The sequence below is a fragment of the Emys orbicularis genome, chromosome 4 (genome assembly GCF_028017835.1).
Source record: "Emys orbicularis isolate rEmyOrb1 chromosome 4, rEmyOrb1.hap1, whole genome shotgun sequence".
NCBI classification, from domain to species: Eukaryota; Metazoa; Chordata; order Testudines; family Emydidae; genus Emys; species Emys orbicularis.
The window spans coordinates 10,866,293-10,888,882 of NC_088686.1; the positions used below are offsets into that span (position 1 = coordinate 10,866,293).

General features: G+C 45.6%; 1 protein-coding gene across 1 annotated transcript; it reads right to left on the bottom strand.

The window, feature by feature from the left end:
- Nucleotides 1-482: 482 nt before the first annotated feature.
- Nucleotides 483-22,379, bottom strand: TBPL2 (TATA-box binding protein like 2). The gene is made up of 7 exons (XM_065403892.1): nt 22,335-22,379; nt 15,420-15,838; nt 14,313-14,400; nt 12,452-12,543; nt 9,421-9,588; nt 5,681-5,775; nt 483-562 (listed from the first exon to the last, which is right to left on the bottom strand). Exons 1-7 carry the CDS (start codon nt 22,377-22,379, stop codon nt 483-485), a joined length of 987 nt encoding a protein of 328 aa, XP_065259964.1.
- Nucleotides 22,380-22,590: the final 211 nt, after the last annotated feature.

A 22,590-nucleotide genomic window follows, 5' to 3' on the forward strand; every position in this document is an offset into this window, starting at 1 on the left:
TATTATACACAAAAATAAGGTCTCAATTAATATGAAATTAGCTGTCAGAGCTACAAAATATTGATCAAAACCTTACGGATTTTAACAAGACTGACCTATGGACTAACCTCCATGGATACATCCATTCTACTGCAGAAAAACAGATTTCCATTAATTGTACTGTAAAATATGTTTTAGTGCAATAATGGTGCTAATTTACATTCCTGTTAAAAAGTAAATGTACTTTTGCTTATTGTGAATTCTTTAACAGAACTTGATACAATGACCAAACTCATTAGAAACATCAAGTTTTACAGCAAAATTGTTTCATGCTACTTACAAAAGAGTGCATCTATCTAGTCATAGTTTATAGTGTGTTCAAAATGGCTTTATAGGCCTAGTAATCCACAAATCTGTATTTAGGTATAGGAATACTGTTACATTGGTTCTATGCATAAACATACAAACCTATATATTCTTCTTGATTTTTTTGGAAAGAAATTTTAAGATGCTTTCTTGAAACCCTTTAGAATAGGATAGATGTTTTCAAATGCCTCATAGATTTCAGAACGCTCCTTGGCACCTAGAAAAAACAGTTAAAAACAGTTTAAGAACTAAGACAATATTAAAGATGGCTCACAAGGTTTCATTCATTACTATTAAGTCAACACCAATAAGTACTAGTATAATAGATGATAAAAGCATTCCCAAAGATGGAGAAAAAAAAGGTTCTTATTTAAAATCTCCTTCAGGGGCATAGTCAAAATTAGATATAATTTAAGAAGCAAGATTCCTTTCCATGATACCATCACCACCTTATATTATTGAAACAGTAGGTTTTTTCCCCCTTGTTCTCATCTTGGGGGGGGGGGGGGGAAGAGCTAGACTAGTCAGTATCTGATCTTTCGTTTTGGGTTCTTGCAGTGGAATACTGCTGTGATTTTTGGAGTGGCTTATACCATAAAGGAATATTACATTTTAAAAAAGAGAGAATACAGTGCCCCAGGGAGCTTTTTAAAATTCCCTGGAATTGTTTCTACTAGTTAGTATTACTCTTTTTTTTTTTATTTAATAGAAGAGTGTATGAATCCCATAATTTTTCAGATCAAATTTGGATGCAACATCCCCGTCACTATTAGTTGTAGGACTGACTAATTAGTCAGCAATTAATGTACAGTTATGTTATGAAACATTCAAAAGAACAGCCACAGTGGGTCAGACATTAGTCTATCTAACTCGGTATCCTGTCTTCCAACAGTGGCCAATGCCAGATGCTTCCAAGGGAATGAAAAAAATAGGTCAATTATCAAGTGATCCATCCCATTGTCCACTCCCAGCATCTGGCAGTCAGAGGTTTAGGGACACCCAGAGCCTGAGGTTGTGTCCCTGACCATCTTGGCTAATAGCCATTGATAGACCTGTAATTCATGAATTTAATTCTTTTTCAAATCCAGTTATATTTTTGGCCTTCACAACGTCCCTGGCAACGTGTTCCACCGGTTGACTGCTATGTGTGAAGAAGTACTTCTTTTTCTTGGTTTTAAACCTGCTGCCTATTAGTTTCATTGGATGACCCCGGGTTCTTGTGTTATATGGAGGGGTAAATACCACTTCCTTATTCACTTTCTCCATACCATTCATGATTTTATAAACCTCTCTCATATCCCCCCCTTAGTTGTGTCTTTCCCAAGCTGAATAGTCCCAGATTTTTTAATCTCTCCTTATATGGAAGCTGTTTCACACCCCTAATCATTTTTGTTGCCCTTCTCTGTACCTTTCCATTTCTAATTTATCTGTTTTGAGATGGGGCAACCAGAACTGCACTCACTATTCAAGGTGTGGGTATACCATGTATTTATATACTGACATATGTTCTATCTTATCTTTCCCTTTCCTAATGGTTCCTAACATTGTTAGCTTTTTTGACTGCCACTGTACATTGAGCAGATTTTTCTAAGCACCATCCACAACGATTCCAAGATCTCTTTCATGAGTGCAACTGCTAATTTAGACCCCATCATTTTGTATGGATAGTTGAAAATGTGTTTTCCAGAGCGCATTGCTTTGCATTTGTCAACATTCATGAGAATAATTTTAGAAAGAGACTGATCAAGAGAAGTCCAGTGTTGACAGGTTAATGGGACATTCTAGTTAGAGTCAAAAATGGAACAAAATACGAGGGTAGGCAGGGGTTAATCTCCCCTGGTTTTGCATTCAAGTACTCAGTATTATGAATATTGACCAGCAGCGTTTCCCAACTCTAGAGCATTTCTCCTACCCCTCAGTGCCTTGATTAAGTTTTTATTGTCTCTTGCATCATTCATATAGAATCAGCCAGCAGTCTCTAATCCAGTGACATCTCCAGTACCATACTAACTTTTTAATTAGCAAAACCATGGAGGCCAAGAACATTTGTTGCTGACATTAACATTAGCATGGAGGAGCAACCAGCAAACACTAAAAATAAGCAATATGCACTGAAATGGACCTCTAGCCAGACTAAGACACGCCAACATGTGTGCCTTGTCATGCTGGCAGACTAGGTGCCAGCTCATACCAAGGTCCCCCTCCCTCAACTGAACAATGCCAAATACACAGGTGAGCCAGACTGATTTCAGCTGCGTGTCAGTAATTGTCAAATAGGTACAATTCTAAGAATGTGCTTAGTGTTTAGATTTTGAGTTGCTGCAGGCATTATTCTCACTTATAACATCCATATCCCATGTTGTAAGGCAGTATTTGAGCATTTGCATTGTAAGCCTTTGTAATGGTGTAAGTCACCAGATAGGAAAGAGATGAAAATGATCAAGGGGCTGGGACACATGACTTACAAGGAGAGGCTGAGGGAACTGGGCTTGTTTAGTCTGCAGAAGAGACGAATGAGGGGGGGATTTGATAGCAACCTTCAACTACCTGAAGGGGGGTTCCAAAGAGGATGGCGCTAGACTTCTCAGCAGTGCCAGATGACAGAACAAGGAGTAATGGTCTCAAGTTGCAGTGGGGGAGGTTTAGGTTGGATATTAGGAAACACTATTTCACTAGGAGGGTGGAGAAGCACTGGAATGGGTTACCTAGAGAGGTAGTGGAATCTCCATCCTTAGAGGTTTTTTAAGGCCCGGCTTGACAAAGTCCTGGCTGGAATGATTTAGTTGGTGTTGGTCCTGCTTTGAGCAGGGGGTTGGACTAGATGACTTCCTGAGGTCCCTTCCAACCCTGATCTTCTATGATTAACTAACTTCTGGTCTCCAACAGAAGCTGTTATGTCCTGCCTGACAAGGAAGGCCCATCGACATCAGACAGACATTAAAGAGGACAGAACACTTTACTCTCCCCCTCCACCCACAGGAAGATGAGTCTTGCAAGTGAATTCCTCCCATCAGCTGTGTTTGCAGCTCACAGCAGAAGCGTGCCGGGGCGGGGGGGCGGGCGGCACAGAGAGAGAGAAAAAAGAGGGAAAAGAAAAATCTCACAAAATGGAGAAAATGTATTTCATTGCTGCTTGGACTCTGGGGGGCAAGGTTTCTAGGCATAAGCAAGGGACCCCCAGCTGCTTAGCTGAGGTTAGCTCTACAGGATATATTGAGCTTGCCTATTATAGAACCTTACCTTTTGAAACTTAAGACTTAAATTTGTGGATGTTCTGTTTACCTACATTAACCTTGTAAAAGAACTCTTATTTCAGTTTCCTGTTAATAAATTTGTATAGTTTATTATAGGATTGGCTACAAGCATGGTCTTTGGTGTGAGATCTAAGGTGTACGTGACCTGGGTAAGTGACTGGGGTGCTGGAACAATTTTTATAGTGGGGGTGCTGATGAGGGAAGCCATGTATTTGGTGGTTGTTATTACTACTTCAAGCCAGGGAGTGCAGTAGCATCCCCCAAACCTCTCATTCCAGCACCACTGTAAGTGACGGGTCCTTTGGGACTGGAAGTAACCTGAACAGTGCTGTGCTTCATGGTGTAAGGGGCCATCTACCACAAAGCCAGACTCGCTTAGGTGACAAGATAGATTGGAGTAGCCAAGGGGACTGTCCGTGACTCCATGTTTAGGCTGTTGCAGTGCCTGAGGAGTTTACACGGAGGCTATGTCTATAATAGCACTTTTGTTGCTCAAACTTGTCGCTCAGGGGTGTGTGTGGAGGGAAAGACACCCCCCCCCCCAGACCAACATACACTGACAGAAGCGCCGGTGTGAACAGCACTACATTGGTGGGAGATGCTCTCCCACCAACATAGCTACCGCTGCTCATTGGGGGTGGTTTAATTATGCTGACAGGAGAGCTCTCTCCTGCTGGCATAGAGCGGCTATGGAGGATACCTTACATCAGCGCAGCTGCATTGGTACAGCTCTGCCACTGTAAGGTCTCCAGTGGAGACATAGCCTTAGATTTCACCAACTAATCATCGAAGTATAGAACTCTCAGCCAATTTGGGGTTTGTGCCCTGGTTCTCAACAGTCTGCCTTGAGGTTGGTACTCATACTCCTGAGCACTGCAGGACAGCTTGATATATCTCAAACCTTTTTAGTATCCCCCTCCATCGAAAGATAAACCTCACATCACACACCCATTGACTCTGCTCCAAAACATTATTTCATTGTGTTTGGATCACCAGAAAATTCTGGATCAGCCAGGGGACCATAGGAGCTCAGTAAGTCTTGATTTAGAATTGCAGTAAGGCCCAGCTTTCAAAATGGGACTTACCTGAGCTCTTATGGGCCTGCTGTATGCCTCAGCAGAGGTGTGTTTTTTGTTGTGTGGTTTGTGGGTGTTTTTTTTTTTTTTTTTTTGTATTTTTGTAGTTATGACATCCAAAAATGTATTCTGGAGACATCAATGGAGTGTAGATGGCCAGGATGACTTCATGGGACCTAAGGAGGAGGAGATGTTTTAGCTTTCTGTCCTGAATGCCCAGTTAATTGAGCTCATTCATAATTATGATGGGAAGATCCTTTGGGCAAAGGCATGTAATTTTATTTGCCTTTAAAGTACCATCTACACCTATGTTGGTACATTGGCACCATTCAGCCTGTATGTCTGATAGAGATACAGTTTGCCTTTTTAGTCAAGTTGAATAAGGGGAAGTTTTCCCAAGATGGTAAATGTTCCAGAAAGAATGCTCGGAAGTATTCATCCAGGAATTTTAATGTTTACTTACAGACTTCGATTCTAGGTTATTGACAAGTGCTCTGATTCTTTATAGCACTTAAAATTAAGTGCTTTGCTGAACACGGGCCAAGATTAGGACAGACACCTTCCTTTCCCATCAGCAACTACTATGCTAACCATAAAGAAATTTTCTAATTGAGGAGGGAAAGTATGACCAGGTTTTGTTGCAGTAAGATTGAGTTCCCTGAGAGTATCAGAATACATTACAAATAGGCTTCTAGTTATGGTGCTTATTAAAACAGCATGCTCATGCGTTTGATACGTTGACATAAGTGGAGAATTTAAAAAAAACCCACAGGATGCACAAGGTTAGTGATGTGTAGGATTTCTTTTGAGTGGTTATTTGAACGCCTGTGGAGCGTTCTAATAGTACACAACTATGGTACTTTTGTATCCTCAATGTTTTGCTGAAAGGGATGCCTCTAGAGTTTGCTAGTGTTTGCACTATGCAAGAAACATCAGCGTAGCTTAAATGTCATCCTACTATACAGAGTGCTCAGAGTTACTGCTGTACATAAAGAGATCACTTACCAGTCAACACAACTTTTCCAGACACGAAGATAAGCAACACAATCCTTGGTTTGACCATTCTATAAATAAGGCCAGGAAATAGTTCTGGTTCATAACTGTTGAAAGAAACAAAACGGGAAAAAGGGTTAGGAGCACTGCTTGGCAATTTGATTTTTACCACTAGTTTATTTGATGAAATATAAACTGCTCCTTTATGTTTGAATTTTGGTAGTTAAGCCAATGTTTTTGATGACCTATGATTAGATCCCCGATGAAGTAGCCCAATTTTCAGATGTACTGAGCACCTGTACCTCCTACTGAAGCCTTATAGCATCTCACCTCTTGCAGCCAGTAAGGACTGTGCATACTCAACACCTTTAAGATCTGGGCCACTTTCAAATGTGAGTGACTAAAGGTAGGTTCCCAAGTAAGTGTTGGCATTACTGTCTTAGAACAGTCCAAGGAAGGATTCTTGGGGACAACACACAAAGCTTCAGTTACAAATGATTTATAAAAATACAGCAAAGAAGAAGATAACCAAGTAGTTCTACAATCCACACTAAGCCAAGATGGCCCAAGATAACAACACATAGGGTATTCAGCCTAATTCAAACAGAGACCCAATTTGAACTTTTTAATTTCTGTTGCATTCAAGCTTCACTCTTTTCCAAGCATCCTGTGGTGTCCTTTGTGGTGACTAAATTTTGAACAAATGCATCTTAAACACGCTAAGTCAGTCACCCAGCCATGAGGTTACACATGTACTACACGTTAACTTGAAATAGTCCAGAGCATAGATCAAACCTTGTACAAGAATACGCATACAAGAAGTTTTCACTTGTGTATTGTCCACCAATAGGAAGTGTTCTGTATTTGCTTCAATATTTCTCTCTCCACACAGGATTAGACTACCTACCTCAGTGCTTCTAGAGGCACATTATCCCTGTGTACACACAACTCCCATCACACCAGAGGTTTTAAGACTAGCTTAGTAAGACCGGTTCAGGCTGCTGGAACTTGATCTACACCGTGGCTCCAAGGGTTTTAAAGAGTTGGTTCAGCTGAACCAACTATGAGATTGGTTAGAATTGGAGGAAGTTTCTCCATTCGTTACAGACTTGGTCCATGGGACCAAAACCTCACCAGGACTAGATGTGCCACATGGCAGTGGCAAGCGCCAACCTGAGACCAGTCCAATATTATCTTGGATATGAATGTTGTTCAATCTTACTGAACACCTCTGGCATGTCAAAATTCTTTGTACACAGCAAGTATGCTGCAGCAACATTGGATATTGCCATTATCTTGCCATACATGCTCCCCAGTCAGCAGGAAAGCTGTTTAAAGAGAAGCAGTTCTCTAACCATGAGCAAAGGAACCAAGAATCATAAAATCGTCAGACCTTGAGAGGGCATCTAGTCCAGTCCCCTGAACTCACGGCAGGACTAAGTATTATCTAGACCAGAGGTTCTCAACTTTTCCAGACTACTGAATCCCTTCCAGGAGCCTGATTTGGCTTGCAATCCCTCAAGTTTCACTTCACTTAAAAAACGACTTGTTTACAAACATCAGACATAAAAATCAAGAGTGTCCCCCAGCACACTATTACTGAAAAATTACTTGCGCTCTCTCATTTTTACCATATAAAGTAAATCAACTGGAATATAAAAATTGTACTTACATTTCAGTGTATAGTACAGGGGTGGCCAAACTTACTGACCCTCCAAGTCACATACGACCATCTTTAGAAGTTCGGGAGCCGGAGCGCACCTGCCGGGGCTCCAGCCTTGCAGGGAGGGAGGTCTTGGGGCTTCAGCCCCGAGACCCTGCTGGGCAGAAGCCAGAGGTGATGCGTTGGGGGGGGGAGGGGGCACATGGAGTCGTGTGTCCCCCCTGATTTTTGCCAGGGTTTGCTGACCCCACTCGGTCACATGATGCCACCAGGCCCCCTCTCTGCTGGCGCTGGCAAGCTGGGAGCTGCAGCCATGGGGAGAGGCAGTGGCAAGCAAGTGGGAGAGCCACTGCTTTTGCTGCTGCCTCTCCCTGTGGTGCTAGAGCAGCGGCCCCTTCCTGTAGCTCCCAGCTGTTTGCTGCTGCCTTGCCACACGGAGCTAACACCTGGGAGCTGCAGGGAGGGGCCCCTGAGGGTAAGGGGGAGGATGACTCAAGATGTTGGGGGCTAAAAAATTTAAATTGTGCCCCCCTCCGCCCCCCCAGCAGGCACCAGTCATCTCTGGCAGAAACCCTGAGCACTACCCCCCAACCCAGTCTGGTAGGCCCAGGAACAATTTGTATAGTGGAGGTGCTGAGAGCCATTGAACCAAACTGTAAACCCTGTATGATGGAAACCACTTCAAGCCAGGGGGTGCGGCAGCACCCCTAGTTCCAGCACCTATGGGTAGAAGGAGAATGGGGGAGGGCATGGGGGGCTCCGCGAGCTGCACTTTAACTGTAAAAGAGCCGCATGCGGCTTGCGAGCTGCAGTTTGGCCACCCTGGTATAGTACATGGAGCAGTATGAACAAGTCATTGGCTGTATGACATTTTAATTTGTACTGACTTCGCTAGTGCTTTTTATGTAGCCTGTTGTATAACTAGGAAAATATCTAGCTGAGTTGATGTACCCCTGGAAGACCTCTGCGTACCCCCAGGGGTACTCGTACGCCTGGTTGAGAACCACTGATCTAGACCATCCCTGACAGGTGTTTGTCCAACCTGCTCTTAAAAATCTCCTACAATTGAGATTCCACAGCCTCCCTGGGCAATTTATTCCAGTGCTTAACCACCCTGACAGTTAGGAAGTCTATTTACACTTAGATTTACTACTCTCCTGTCCTTCATTTTGACTGGATCTAATATACATAAAAATTAGTCCAGAAAAAACCCTCTAGCAGGGCAAAGCATGCTTGTAACACTTTGAGAAAACCAAGCTAAGAAAATACAATGTTGAATATTTAAGTACCGAATTCCTATGGCGAGAGAACTGCCAAGCACAACACTTCTCTTCCTAAAGATACTCAGGAGTGTACTTTTAAATAGCCAGCCACTAACTCGCTGAGTTAGTCACTCTCCTAGAGCGGTGAACGTTCCTGCCAACATCAATCGTGCTGGCGCACAAGCCATATTGACTTTTGCCACATTAGAAACAAACATGCTGCGGAAGGTTTATCAATAGGCGTTACTGCAAAAGACAATCAAAATGTTATGGGTCTAGTCTAGTGTATGTGAAACAGACGACAGATGGCACAGAGATAATGGGTGCAGCAGACCAAGGGTATGCTATGGCAGTTAATAGCTCACTGGTACGCAGTACACACCTTACCATGCTAGCCCAGTATCAACATTTCTTCTCTTATGTCCTTTTACACGTCAATTCATCCCTATGTGTTATTCATAATTGAACCCTCTCTAGGATAGGAGCCTGGTACCTCTCTCTGGCTAGGTCTACACTACAGCGGGGGGTCGACCTAAGATACGCAACTTCAGCTACGTGAATAGCGTAGCTGAAGTGGCGTATTTTAGGTCGACTTACCTAGCTGTGAGGACAGCAGCAAGTCGACCGCTGCCGCGCCGCCATCGACTCCGCTGCCGCCTCTTGCCGCGGTGGATTTCCGGAGTCAACGGCAGAGCAATCAGGGATCGATTTTATCGCGTCTTCACTAGACGCGATAAGTCGATCCCCGATAGACCGATTGCTACCCGCCGATCCGGCGGGTAGTGAAGACGTGCCCTCTGCCAGTCACCACCCCCTTGCCCACATACCTACTGAACTGCTGATGAGTTAGAACCAATCCTTCCAGCCTGATGGGGAACCTCACATCACAACTGCCCACCATATTCTGTATTTTGAAGTCCAGGAACTTGGCAGGGAACCCAAGCTTCTGCACCACACGTGCGTACTTCCTAGCCGCCAGCCGGGACTGCTCTTCACTGCAGGGAGCACAGAGATGGAAACAGGAATTTGAGGTCTAATGGTTTCTGGATGTACAGCCTTATCCTGAAATTTAAATAAAAAAACCCTACGCCTTGTTGGCTGTAGTCACATTCTGGCCTTGATCAATCCCATCTTGTGTATAGGAGAGTTTGGTGTCCTCAACTCAGAGAGCAGGCCAGACTCAAGATCCTGAATAGGTATAGTGTCCTTATGGTCCAGCAGCTGGAATTTACATGGGTGTTTGTTTTAAAGTGTCACAAAGATCATGGGTTGCAACCAGTTCCTACAGATCCAGGAATGGGATCAGAGGTAAAGAGGAAGGCCTTGCATTGCTGCAGCACTAGGTTACATGGAGGGCCTTACCAAATTCACAGTCCGTTTTGGTCCATTTAACGGTCGTAGGATTTTTTAAATCATAAGTGTCGTGATCTCAGTTATTTAAATCCAAAATTTCATGGGGTTGTAATTGTAGGGGTCCTGACCCAAAAAAGGAGTTGTGGGAGGGTTGCAAACGTTATTGTAAGGGGGGGTTGCAGTCTTACTACCTTTACTTCTGTGCTGCTGATGGCAGCGGCACAGCAGTAAGGCTGGCATGGTGTGCTATTGCCATCCTTATATCTCCCTGCAGAGCTGGGCCCTCAGTCAGCAGCTGCCACTCTCCGGCTGCCTAGCTCTGAAGTCAGCACCGCAGAAGTAAGGGGTGGCATGGTATTGTATTGCCACCCTTAATTCTGTGCTGCTGCTGCTGGCAGGGCACTGCCTTCAGAGCTGGGCGCCTGGCCACCGCTCTCTGGCCACCCAGTTCTGAAGTCAGCGCAGAAATAAAGGATGACCATACTGCAGCCCCCTAAAATAACCTTGCAACCCCCCCCCCCCGCAACTCCCTTTTGGGTCAGACCCCCCCAATTTGAGAAACGCTGGTCTCTCCCCATGAAATTTATATAGTATAGGGTTGAAAAAATATATAGCACAAAAGACCAGATTTCACAGTCCATGATGCGTTTTTCATTACCATCAATTTGGTAGGGCCCTAGTTATATGGCACCACAGATGTGCACCGTTCCTTATAAACTTCCTCCCAGATGAGTTTACAAAGTTCAACAACAAGAGAAGAAAGGATAGGGCTAAGTTTTTTGGACAATTTTTTTTGTGTGTGCCAAAAAAGTACATTCAGCAAGAAAGCATTTTGCAAAATCATGTTGGTTTCACGGAATTCTCCCATCCAAAAAACCAAACATTTAGAAAATGTCAAACCAAAACATTTAAACATAACATTTCAATTTTTTTGGTTCTAAATGACAGTTTAGAAATTTCGTTTAATTTTAATAATAAAAAAAGTGTTACAAAGGCTCAGAATCAACACAAAATGTTGCGTTTGAGCTTGAACAAAAATTAACTTATTCACACAGCTCTCACCAGGTCTCTCTGCTATGGAAGGGGGTTGGTCCAGAGCTAGCTTATGCTTCCCCAAGAGCAGCAGCAGAATTTAGGACAGGCTGATAAAAGCACCCAGGAGCCTTTGTACTGTCCCAGGATTTTTGGAACACAAGGCACTCCTACTACACCTCCTGCACTGGAAGGGGGCATCAGAAACAAGTGGAGTAGAGCAGGCTATATAGGTGAATGCTAGAGCCATGTAGCGGGACTCCACAGGTCCAGCAGGACCCACTGCTATAATAGCGGGAGAGGGTAAAATGTACTTTGTTGCCGGCAGGATTGGGTGGGACCCCCCTCCAAAAAAAAAAAAAAAAAAAAAAAAGTCAGACTGTGGAAATTTGCGGAAAAACACTCATCTCGTCAGTTTGCTGATATTCTATTTATGACAACGTAAAGTAGATTTTTGTGTTTTTTTAAATAAAGGTTTTAATACTTAATGTGAAGTGAGGGATAATAGACATTTTCTAGCAGGAGTTAAAGTATTTTCTGCATGGTTTACGCCAGATTTGTTTTTATTCTTTTAGTAGTAAAAATTGTGTCTGGAATTCCATTTATATATATTAACTGACTTTTTAAAAATAGCATGGGGGGGAATCTGTCTCTTGTGGGATCTGTGGATAGGAGCAGGATTAAAAATGAAAGAAAATGTGGGAGCGGATTGGAGTGCGCATTGTGGGGTGGGATGGGAGTGGATTTAAAGACCAGTCCCGTGCAGGGTTCTAGTGTATGCCACTCATTTCCCTGTGCAGGAGGAAAACTCAGTTGGCCATTTAAGCCAGTTTCCCCATCTCTGTGCTGGAGTAGCACTGATAATCTGGCCCAATAAGATTAGGAAGCCCTCCAGGAAACTAATCTAGCACCTTGGTGGTTAGAGATATTACAGGGTGTAAGTTGCGAGCTAGAGTTTAAAGTAGAAAACAGCAATGCTTGTTCTGAAGTAAGACCCAGCGATTCCCCTCAGGAAAGAATAGGATAACAAGGGGGAGAGAGGGGGGAGAGGGAGGGGCTTAAGGACCAAGAGCATGAACTACAGAGGGCAAGGATTAAAAAAAACAAACCCAAAACAGACAGAATATTTGTGCTATGAGGGCACCTCAGCTAGACTTGAGCACATCTACTTAGAGACACAAGACAGCCACACAGGTTACATTGAGGCAATGTTTGGACTGAGTGGGAAATGGAAGTTACTCGTTATTAGTGATTTTCTATTAATAGCGGCTCAGCTCAATTTATAGTTCAGAACAGCAGTGTGCAGTTTAGCAATCACGAGAGCTCCCGTTACCGACGGGTAGACATGTTCAGTGACAACTCCCCGCCTTTTTGGTCTTGGGATGTTGCGTTTTGTGGAACAGGCAGGTAATGTCACAATTTGTCCCAGAATGCCATCTGCTGTTAGAGCCAGACAGAAGAAATGTTTCCTACCTTTTTGCTCCCGTGCAGACCATTTTGCCGGAACTGAATATAAGGGCCGTTGTTCTTGGTTCTCTGATTCTCATTATCACAGCAGCAAACCTCTAGAGATTAAAAGTCAAACAAGAATACTAGTGGGGGCCTGGTTCATGACGGGGGTGCTGGGTACTACAGTAATACAAATTAGAATATTAACTTGGTACCAACACAAGCTTGGTTACAAGTTTCATAGTAAATAATACAAGCTTTAAGAGGGTTTTATTTAAAACCTTCCCTTTATATCAAAGACAGCTTCAAACATTGCTCTGAAAACTACAAGTGCTGTTATGCTTAATTCTTTGTTGTGGTGCACACTTGGTAAGAAGTATGTTATTTACTTAAGTATCCCTTCCTCCAAATTAAGGCCTCCATTCTGAAACTTCAGGGGAAAACGTTGCTATAAATCTGCTGGCTTATCTACATGTGTAATTTAAGATCATGAAGAAATGCTTCCCAATAGGGAAGTCTCATCCCTCAGTGCTTAGCTCACAGTGAATTAAGCTAAACAGGAACAAGGTATTTATAATCTGGAATAAGCGTGTCCACACAGAGTTGTTCCTGATCATCGAGCCCCTTATTGGGAAGTGGAGTCTCTACTCATGATTGCAATAGGGGAAAAGCAGGGGCGCTGGAACAATTTTTACAGTGGGGTTGCTGAGAGCCATTGAACCAAACTGTAAACCCTGTATATAATGGAAGCCACTTCAAGTCGGGGGTGCTGCACCACCCCCTGCATCCCTAGTTCCAGCACTATGGGGAAAAGAGCTGTTTTCAGTGCCGTTACAACTATCAAACATACTGTGCCACTTTAAGAAATTCACACCTGAGACGGTCATGTGTTTGTTTAGCACTGAAAAGGGTACGTCCAGACTACCCGCCGTATCGGCAGGTAGCGATCGATTTATCGGGGATCGATATATCGAGTCTTGTTAAGACGCGATATATCGATCCCCGAACGTGCTCCCCGTCGACTCCGGAACTCCACCAGAGCGAGCGGCGGTAGCAGAGTCGACGGGGGAGCCGCGGCCGTCGATCCCGTACCGTGAGGACCCAAGGTAAATCGATCTAAGATACTTCGACTTCAGCTAAGCTATTCACGTAGCTGAAGTTGCGCATCTTAGATCGATCTCCCCCCCAGTGAGACCAGCCCAAAGAAGCAGCCTCAAGGGACCTTTAAGCTGCGGGCCTGTCCCCTCAGCAAGGAAGGAGTGACAACACCCCCCACAGGCTGGTTCAGGCCTTGAGCTTTGTTTCTTCCACATAAACCAGCATAGCACATCAGTCATCCATTTTCCCCCTGCCAACCTGGGGTCTTCTGCAGGGGTTTCTGCATTTCTACTGTACAAGCCACTTGTCTGACAGTTCTACCCTGCTCCAGGGCCTCACAGGAGCCAGCCTGCTTTCTGGAGCTCCCCTTTGACCCAAGTGCTTCCTGCCAGAGCCTCCATGCTTCTAGCAGCTCCCCCCCCACCTGGCCCATTTGCTGGCTTTTAGCCTCAACCTGACCCCTAGCTCATCAGTGGCAGGTGAGGCCAGGCCCCCAATTCCCTTTAAAGGGCCAGGCATCCTGTGGCAGGATCATTCCATAAATGCTTTATTCAGCACATAGCAAGACAGAACTGCAAGGATATGAAAAAAGGCGACAAAGATGTTTGACCTTCACGGGATATATCTGAGTCTGCAAAAGCTTTTACTGACTTGAATTCAACTCATTTCTTTTTTAATGAGCTGAGTGTGCTAGTAAAGAAGGGACAATCAGGTGATTAAAAAGTGTAAACTGGAATCCATGCCTTCAAGTATAAAATCCCAATGAAATGGTTCTTTAAAATCTCACCTTTGGATTATATTCTGCATTTCTGGCATGCAGAGCTATGTTCTTCAGATCTAGTTTACAAGCCAAGTTTACAGTGGACACTATATTCCTGAAGGAATAAGAAAGCGGATACATGTTTTTAGAAAATCATAGATCAAAGTGATCTATTTTAAAAAGATAGTCTGAAATCACAATACATTTAATTGTTCCCTCCGATTACTTTCCTGACCATTCAGTGACTAGTCCACCACAAAACTCATATATAGCAAATTATTTGTTGAAAGTCAGTAATATAAGCGGTCTAATGCCAAAAGCAAGATTTTAAGAGGAAGTTTAAAAAGTGCCCTACTGCTGCAACCACTGAATATGCTAGTTTTTCCTCCAGTACTACAGCTGCATAGGCTTGTGTGTCTTTAACCTGTATTATTATAGCTAAGAACATTGACAGAGTTACTGTTGCACTCTGGAAGTAGTCAGTGAACTACCCTCATGTCACCCTGGCCTAGAGTCGAATAGGATAGAACAGCTCAGGATTCTTTCTGCTTCTGCAGCTGTGCCCTTTCTTCCACACACCACCGCTGGGGTCACAGAGAGACTATTTCAGCTCCCTCAATAGAGCACTGCAGCAGTTAGACCAAACATGATCCTCACCAGCCAGCTGGTGGTTGGACTGTAGACCCCTATGGTGACAACAGGTACTGAATACCTGTCTGGCTAAAGAGTTCCTACTTTTCAAGTACTGTTACTTTGGCTCCTGCAGTCTAGTGTGTGGGCAGTGGCTGAGGGCCCTTGGAAATTTAACTAACATTAAAATATTGTTTTCTCGACAGGAGTTTGCACAGCAGAGGAGGGTTGCAGCTCCTTCAGAGGCAGGAGTTACACACAGCGCACGTGATGAGGTCATTTGAGTCTTCCCAATGCTAAGCCAAGGACACGGCTTGCATGGAGACCACGTGACCTCTTTTGCCTTGAGCAGCTTTCACTACTGAAGCCTGAACCACACTTCACCTATTTGTTTATGAACTATTTATATTTCTACAATTCGCTCCCTTTTCATTTTAGTCTTTAGCCCTTCTTCATGTACATGGTACCACCTCCCCCCACACCTCTAAGCTTAAGTTTACTTACTGTAACTGAGGAACTATGCCAGAGCTTTCTGAAACGGGTGTCATTGGGGTGATAGGAGTCATAGGTGTCAAAGGGGGACAGGCACCAGATGTTTCAGGTGAGGGCTGAGTTGCGTCCGCATAGCTCAGTTGTGACAAATTACTGTCATTTAAGAACCCACTGTCCTGCTCTGTCAACTGTGACCTGTATTGCTCTCTTTGCACTTCATGACCATCTTCCGAATGAGTTTGTTCTCCATTTTCTTGGTTAAGATCATCTGGAAGAAAGCTGAGATCCACAGAAGAGAAGTCTGTAGAAAGTTCTTTGGATTGGTCAAGATGAGAACCGAATGATGCACTTTGAGCGGCTTGAATCGGTAGGTCTGTGTCAAAAGGGCTCATGGGAGTGTATAGTTGAGGACCAGCTGATGAAAGGTCATCCTTCATTTAAAAGAAAAGATTATAGCATGTTTTAGAAGACAAGATCTCATTTACTTCAAATGATGGTGCTCAAGAAATGCATTTTCCATTCAATGAATTCAAAGAAGATATTCCTCCCCATCACGACTCCATCATCACACAGAGCACTTTCAAGTTAAAATGTGAAAGTTTGTCAAAAATAGCTTTACAGGCTCATACTTCAGTGACTTCTCTCCTTCTCCTCTCACGGAGGTCAGTGTGTAAGAGCCAGAGGATTTCTATGGGTTTTTCCAAACCGTTTCGTTATTACACAAGCTAGATCGAGCTACACCATAACACCAAGAGGTCAGCATTCATGAACTGTGTGTGATGGCCAGAGGAAGACATTTATTTCAAGGGGTTATTGTGAAGACAAAAGATTTAAGGCTGCAAAGCACACACTGGACAGCAGCCTTTCAAAATTGCACTCCCACCCCCCACCCAACAGCTTCTCCGATGGATTTAAACTTGAGAAGAGTACTGCGGTGACTTAACTTGCCAGCTGAGAAAAGAAATACCATGTAGTTGGATTCTATTTACCTTCTTATCTTTAAGACTTTAGGGTTCACACTGGGAGGGGTGACACACCCCTACCTCCCCCTCCCCACAGGGAGATGACACCACCACCTCCATAGCCCCCTCTCACACAGCAGGGATGGGGGGGGGGGTGACTGAGCGACTGACCCTATCTGCCCAGCGCTCTCTGCCTCCAGGCCTAATTGGGCCCCCGGGATGGACCTGCCTCTCCTGGTACCTGGCATGTATCTTCCTGAGGCAATGTGTGCGGGGGGGGGGGGGGGGGGAAGAGAGATACACATGGTCACATTCCACCCTCAGCCCAGATTTCTGCCAGGCATCAGATTCACATCAGAATGTGGCCGCCAGCAGCAGCCTTTTGGCACTGTGCAGGAGGAGAGGGAAGGGACAGGAGCTGCTTCCAGCCACAGGGGAGCAGGCGGGGGGGGGAGGGGGAGGGATGGCCTGGCCCAGCTCTTTGCAGAGCTCATCCCTTCCTGCCCGCACAGCGTTCAAAGGCAGCTAACACCTACAAGCTGCTGCTGCTAGCCACGGACATAACCCAGCCACCTCCTGTCCCCCCCAGCTACAGTGCCCACAGGAAGGGGTTAAGCCCTAAGGATGCATTGTGCACCAGGGCCCAGGGAACCCGACTGCAGGGGCTTTGGTGAACTGGGCCAGAGAGATGGCTCAGCTCCTATACTACTAGCTGAATAGGTGATAGCTTGGCTAGAAGTTTTAAAGCTAATCACTGTGGAGTGCTGAAATAACTTCTTTCCTCGGCATCGTCTCAGTTACACACATTTGGTACCTGGCACTAGACAAGGGTCTGTATATGTCCCATACAGCCTTTGTTTATTGAATGTAAGGGCAGATCGAGTCCAGTAGATGGCAGGGATGACCTTTTAACTGATCAAAGGGACCACTCAGCGTCTTTTCACCTGTTACACGAACTTCAAGACTTGCTAGTGATCGGGGGTCTCGGGAAACAAGGCAACTGATTTTCACAGGCGCCGAGCACCCACCCCAGCGCCAGCAGCTGCTCAGCACTTTGGAAAACCAGGCCCAACACGTGCTAAGCCCTGCAAGCAAATAAGTGACCTGATCTCCCAAGAAGATGCTCTTCCTTGACGCTTCTCACGAGGCTTTATTTAGACAGAGGTTTAAATGTATTAACGTCTATTAGAGCTGATCAACTTATTAGAAATAAATTCAAGTGAAAACTGGCTTTTTTTACTAAATTAAAAATGGTCAAAAATTCTTATTTGGGTCGAAATGTTCTGGTTTTTAGGCTGGGTTTCTCTACAAATCCTTTCTAGTATTTGTGATAACTTTTGGGGGGAAAACCTCAAACATTTTTCAGAGTTTCTCCATGGAAGACAATTGGCATTTTTTGACTAGCTCTAGTCTCCATTCAGCATAGATAATAATCTAGGAATCCAGCTTCAGGTTTTCCCTGAACAGTTCACAACTGAATAAATAAATGTATTGGCCTGTGTATCACTGCTCTCTATTACACAGTACCTGATAGGCTCCACTGGCCATGTATTTGAATCTATGACTAATTTATGAGAAATAAATGCCTGAATGCTATCATAGCTAACATTCTTCTTTAGATCAAGTGGTAAAGGCCTACCGCATTTCCTAATCACAAATTCCTGAGTTCTAGCCCTGTCCTCTATCACCATTTGTTTGGCTTTGTATCACAAATGTATAATGCCTTATAATATTTAAAAAGGCAACACTTTGGGGAGGAATTTAAACCCTCTTGCCTCAGCATGTATCCAACTGCTAGTTAACGAGGGCTAGGAACACGCTTTCTCTAGGGGCAAGTTATTTAATAACAGCCTTCTGCACCCTCCTCTGAAACAGCTAATATTAGCAATTGTTAGAGACAGACAATACTGACTGAACCGGACCACTGGTCTGATCCAATATGACACATCCTGCATAATAACTTATACACTTTGAATGTCAACAGGACTTACGGATCCAAGTCATTTAGACCCTTTTTTGGAAGTTTTACTCAATCAAAAAAGTAGACAGGTGCCCTTTATTAGCTTGGCAGGTACAAGCAGGAACTGTGATACACTCATTAAAGGTGCCATAGGAGCTATTTTTAGAGCCTTATGAATACATAGGGCTAAGTACAGTGTACCTAGAACTGTCCTTTAGAGATAAAAATCCCACATTCAGGTTCTGCACAAAGAGTTTGACAACTCATGCAAAAGTCTAGGCATTATTACACAAGTCCCTTTGCACTCTGTATCTGAGGTCCTGCCTTAAAGCAAGAGACCAGCTGTATTTAACACCCCTTAGCATCATGGACTTGGGTGGCATGCAAACTATCTGAAAGTGATAAGACATAAGCAGGCATTTATACAGGTTTGGCATTAGTCTCTCAATTTAAAATACATATTGTTTCATATTAGCCAGGGGGAGGGGAAGTCTTAGATTGCTACAACACCCTAAGCAGGCAGTATAAAGAGGACTGTCACAACAGAAAGATAGCTTCCACAAAAGGACTGACACACTGCAGCAAGATTGCATACTTTAGTGATACCAGCTAGAAGTCTGTGAAAAATCCCAGAATTAGTCACACAAAGAAATACCTGTTTACTAGTGTAACCACTTATACAAGTCTGTGTCTCCACAAAAGTGAATAAACAATTTCCTGGTTACTTGCTTCTAACATTCAGGCCCGGCCCCCAAATGGGACAAAGTTGTACCCAAAAGGACATACTGCCAGACAAAATGAGCCCCAGAAGTTAGACGGCAACCATACCTCTTAACTCAGTTATTCCTCTTAACTTAGTTATGTGGCAGTTCATTAATACCACCACAGCTGCTGCTTGTTGGAGAGGAGAAAGCAACACATGGAACTTTAGATGCAATGCTCTTTCCTTCCCTATAGAGCATGGGAGACATTTCAGCTCCACCATAAGGTGAATCAAAGCAGACACTCTCAGAATAAAGTCAGTCAATTTGAGGCTTAGATGGATGAGAGAAGTTAGTGGAATGTGAGAACCACAGGGAAGTATAAAGTGTGGTTTTTTTGTTTTTATTAAAGGGGGACAGAAAATAATGGGGTAAAATAAATGAGAGGAAAGCAATTTCATGAGAAAGGCGGATTCAAAGAATGAAATTCTTTAAGGAAAGAAGATTGAAAATTAAAGATGTATTAATAGAAAGCTGGCCTCCGTGTGTGGGGGGAGACAGACTAAAAGCACAGGGAAAGACATCCCATGCTGTGGAAGAGAAGAGGGAAAAGCAGCACAAGACAAGTTTTATACTTAACTGGCTGCCAAGCCTTACGCAATGTACTCTAGGTTAGCTGACTTGATTGAGGATTATCTCTGCCGTCAGCAATGTATGTTTGGAGGGTTTCCTATTGCCTCCCTGAAGAAATGAAAGCTTGGCACCTATACCCTGTCTGAGAGATCACTACAATTTAAGGCAGTTTGTTGGTAGTAGAGGGATATTGTCCGTGTACAGTGTAATTGGGACAAGACTGATTTAGACCCCAGATAGGTTGGGGGGGGGGCCTTTTTTTTAGCCACAATATACCCCAAACAATTGCTGCCATGAGTTTATCATTTGTATTGTAGTACCACCACACACAGGCCAAAAATCGAGATCAGGCCCCAGATGTTAGGCACTGTTCAGACACGCAGGAAGATTTGGTTCGTGCGCCAGAAAGTTTAGTGTGTAAATCCCCCAACACTGCAAATGGACCTCTCTGCACCTGGGCAGAAGCTTATGATTTCAAAGGGGTTCTGCCTGGGCATGAGAGGTCCTCAGGTGCAGGGGTTCAAACTGCATGGATCAGTGTGAGGATTGAGGACTAGCTTAAGACCAGACAATGAATTAGTGAGAAACAACAGAAGGAGGAATGAGTAACAACAGAAGACACATCCCATGGGTTAGATATATGCCCAGCTCTGTGATTCCAGGCCATTTAGTTTTTCCTCCTCCAGTATAACTATCAGGAGCACCTACTGGCCCTCTCCCTACCCGTTATCTATTGCCATAATTACTTCATTTAGAGCAGGGGTGGGCAAACTGTTTGGCCCGAGGGCCACATTGGGGTTGCAAAACTGTATGGAGGGCTGGGTAGGGACAGCTGTGCCTCCCCAAACAGCCTGGACCCCTCCCTCATCCAACCCCTCCCACTTCCCACCCCCTGACTGCACCCTCAGAACCTCCGACCCATCCAACCCCCCCTGCTTCTTGTCCCCTAACCGCCCCTTCCCGGGACCTCCCGCCCCAATCACTCCCGGGATCCCACCCCCCTATCCAACCCCCCTGCTCCCAGTCCCCTGACTGCTCGGACCTCTATCCACACCCCCTGCTCCCTGACAGACCCCCTGGGACTCCCACGCTTATCCACCCCCCCGTCCCCTGACCACCCCCCAGAACCTCCGCCCCATCCAACCGCTCCCTGTCCCCTGACTGCTCCCGGGAACCCCCACCCCTTATCCAACCCCTCGGCCCCCGCCCCTTACCATGCTGCTCAGAGCAACATATCTGGCAGCCGCGCCACCCGGCTGGAGCCAGACACGCTGCCATGCAGGAGCTCACAGCCCCGCTGCCCAGAGCGCTGCCAGCATGGCTGCGGGGGAGGAGGGACAGCAGGGGAGGGGCTGGGGACTAGCCTCCCCGGCCAGGAGCTCAAGGGCCGGGCAGGACGGTCTTGTGGGCTGGATGTGGCCCGTAGTTTGCTCACCTCTGATTTAGAGGGTTAGATTTAGGTCCTCTCCACATTACAACGGGGTGTCTGTCCAAAAACCACTTGCCAACAGTGGGAGGGCTATTAGAACAGTTGATGAACAGTTGAACACAGTTTAAAAATGGTGTTCGACTACCATTAAAAAAAAAATATATCTGAACCTTTGCAGGCACCATTACAAAAAATGGAACCTGCCCATCTGCCTGATTAGCACAGGCCAGTCTCAACCTACTACCTGAACAGAGCTCAGTTCTTCAGGAGAGCTTCTTAACACAGGCCACGCTGCAGCCCAGACAGGTCCTTAAAACCTGCAGAACCCTGCTACAGTGTATGAGACTTCAAAAGGGCCTCTCTAAGCCTAAAGGGATTTCCTAGATGTTGTCCACCTGTTCAGTCCCACAGGTGTTAGTGGTGAGGAGGAGAGCCCTCCTGGGGGCCCCAGCACCTTAAGTAGACCTAGGCAGAGTTAGAGGACAAGGAATTCAGACACCAGCTGCTCCTCTGCCTTAGGGCTCTTGTCCCACAGTGTGGACGTTTTAAAGAAGAGCTTTTGGGAACAGAGGTGGTCAGGGTGAATCTCACTCATTTGTTTTCATTGTTGGAGCTGACTGAAACCCAGAGAGGAGCTGGAGACTGTCTAATCCTACAATGGGATTATTTGTAGCAGTGGGATGGCATTGTTACCCAGGAGCCCCTGTCACGGGCCAGCACGGCAGTGTGCTAGGCGCTGTACAAACAGAACAGACAGGCCCTGCCCTGAGGAACTTGCAGTCCAAGTGTTGAATGACACCACATGCAGAGGACAGAATGCTCTGGGCAGGCCCCAGCTGGCACAGGCAGCCCCACTGCCAATACAGGGGCAGCCCCTTAGGTCCCAGGACAGGCTCCGGAGGGAAGGGCAAAGGGCTCCAAAGCCACAGCCCCCCCACTGCTGCAGTAGGGCAAGGAAACCCTGGAGGGGCTCAGTGCCAGCTAGAGGGCTCAGCCCAGCCCCTGGGTGCTCCAGGGAGCTTGGAGAGGAGCCAGATGGGGGGGGGGGGAGAAAGAAGGAAAACAAGGGGGGAAGTTGATAGCATAGCCAGTTCTGGGCCAGTTGAGGGGGGGGGAGCAGCAGCAGGGTCCCACCGCCCCCAAACAAGGCCCCCACCCTCCAGCAGCAACTGGCTGGGGTGCTGGGCTCTGCCACTGCTCTAGCAGGGCTGGGGGGGGGGGGGCGGGCTGGAGCGCACGCACCTGGCCCGGGCTCTGGTCCCAGTAGTTTTCCAGCGAGGGCTCCATGCGGGGCCGAAGTGGGCAGCGTCCTGCCGGGGCGACCGGGCGGGGGCATTTCGGGGGCCGCGCTCGGGCAGGCGCGATCCAGGCCGCTGCTTTCGCACCTGGCCCTGATTGAGGGAATGAACTGACCAGCTGGGGCCGGGCCGGCACGTGCAGGAAAGGGGGCGGGCCCTCTTTAAACTGGGGCCTGGGGGCCCTTCCCCACGGGATAAAG

Coding starts and splice junctions, on each gene's coding strand:
- TBPL2 (XM_065403892.1), bottom strand. CDS start 22,379: ATGGAGCCCTCGCTGGAAAACTACTGGGACCAGAGCCCGGGCCAG. Junction 9,589..12,451: donor GTCTGCACGGGAGCAAAAAG/GTAGGAAACATT, acceptor TGCTCCCTGCAG/TGAAGAGCAGTCCCGGCTGG. Junction 5,776..9,420: donor ACTCATCAGCAGTTCAGTAG/GTATGTGGGCAA, acceptor TTCTTTCAACAG/TTATGAACCAGAACTATTTC.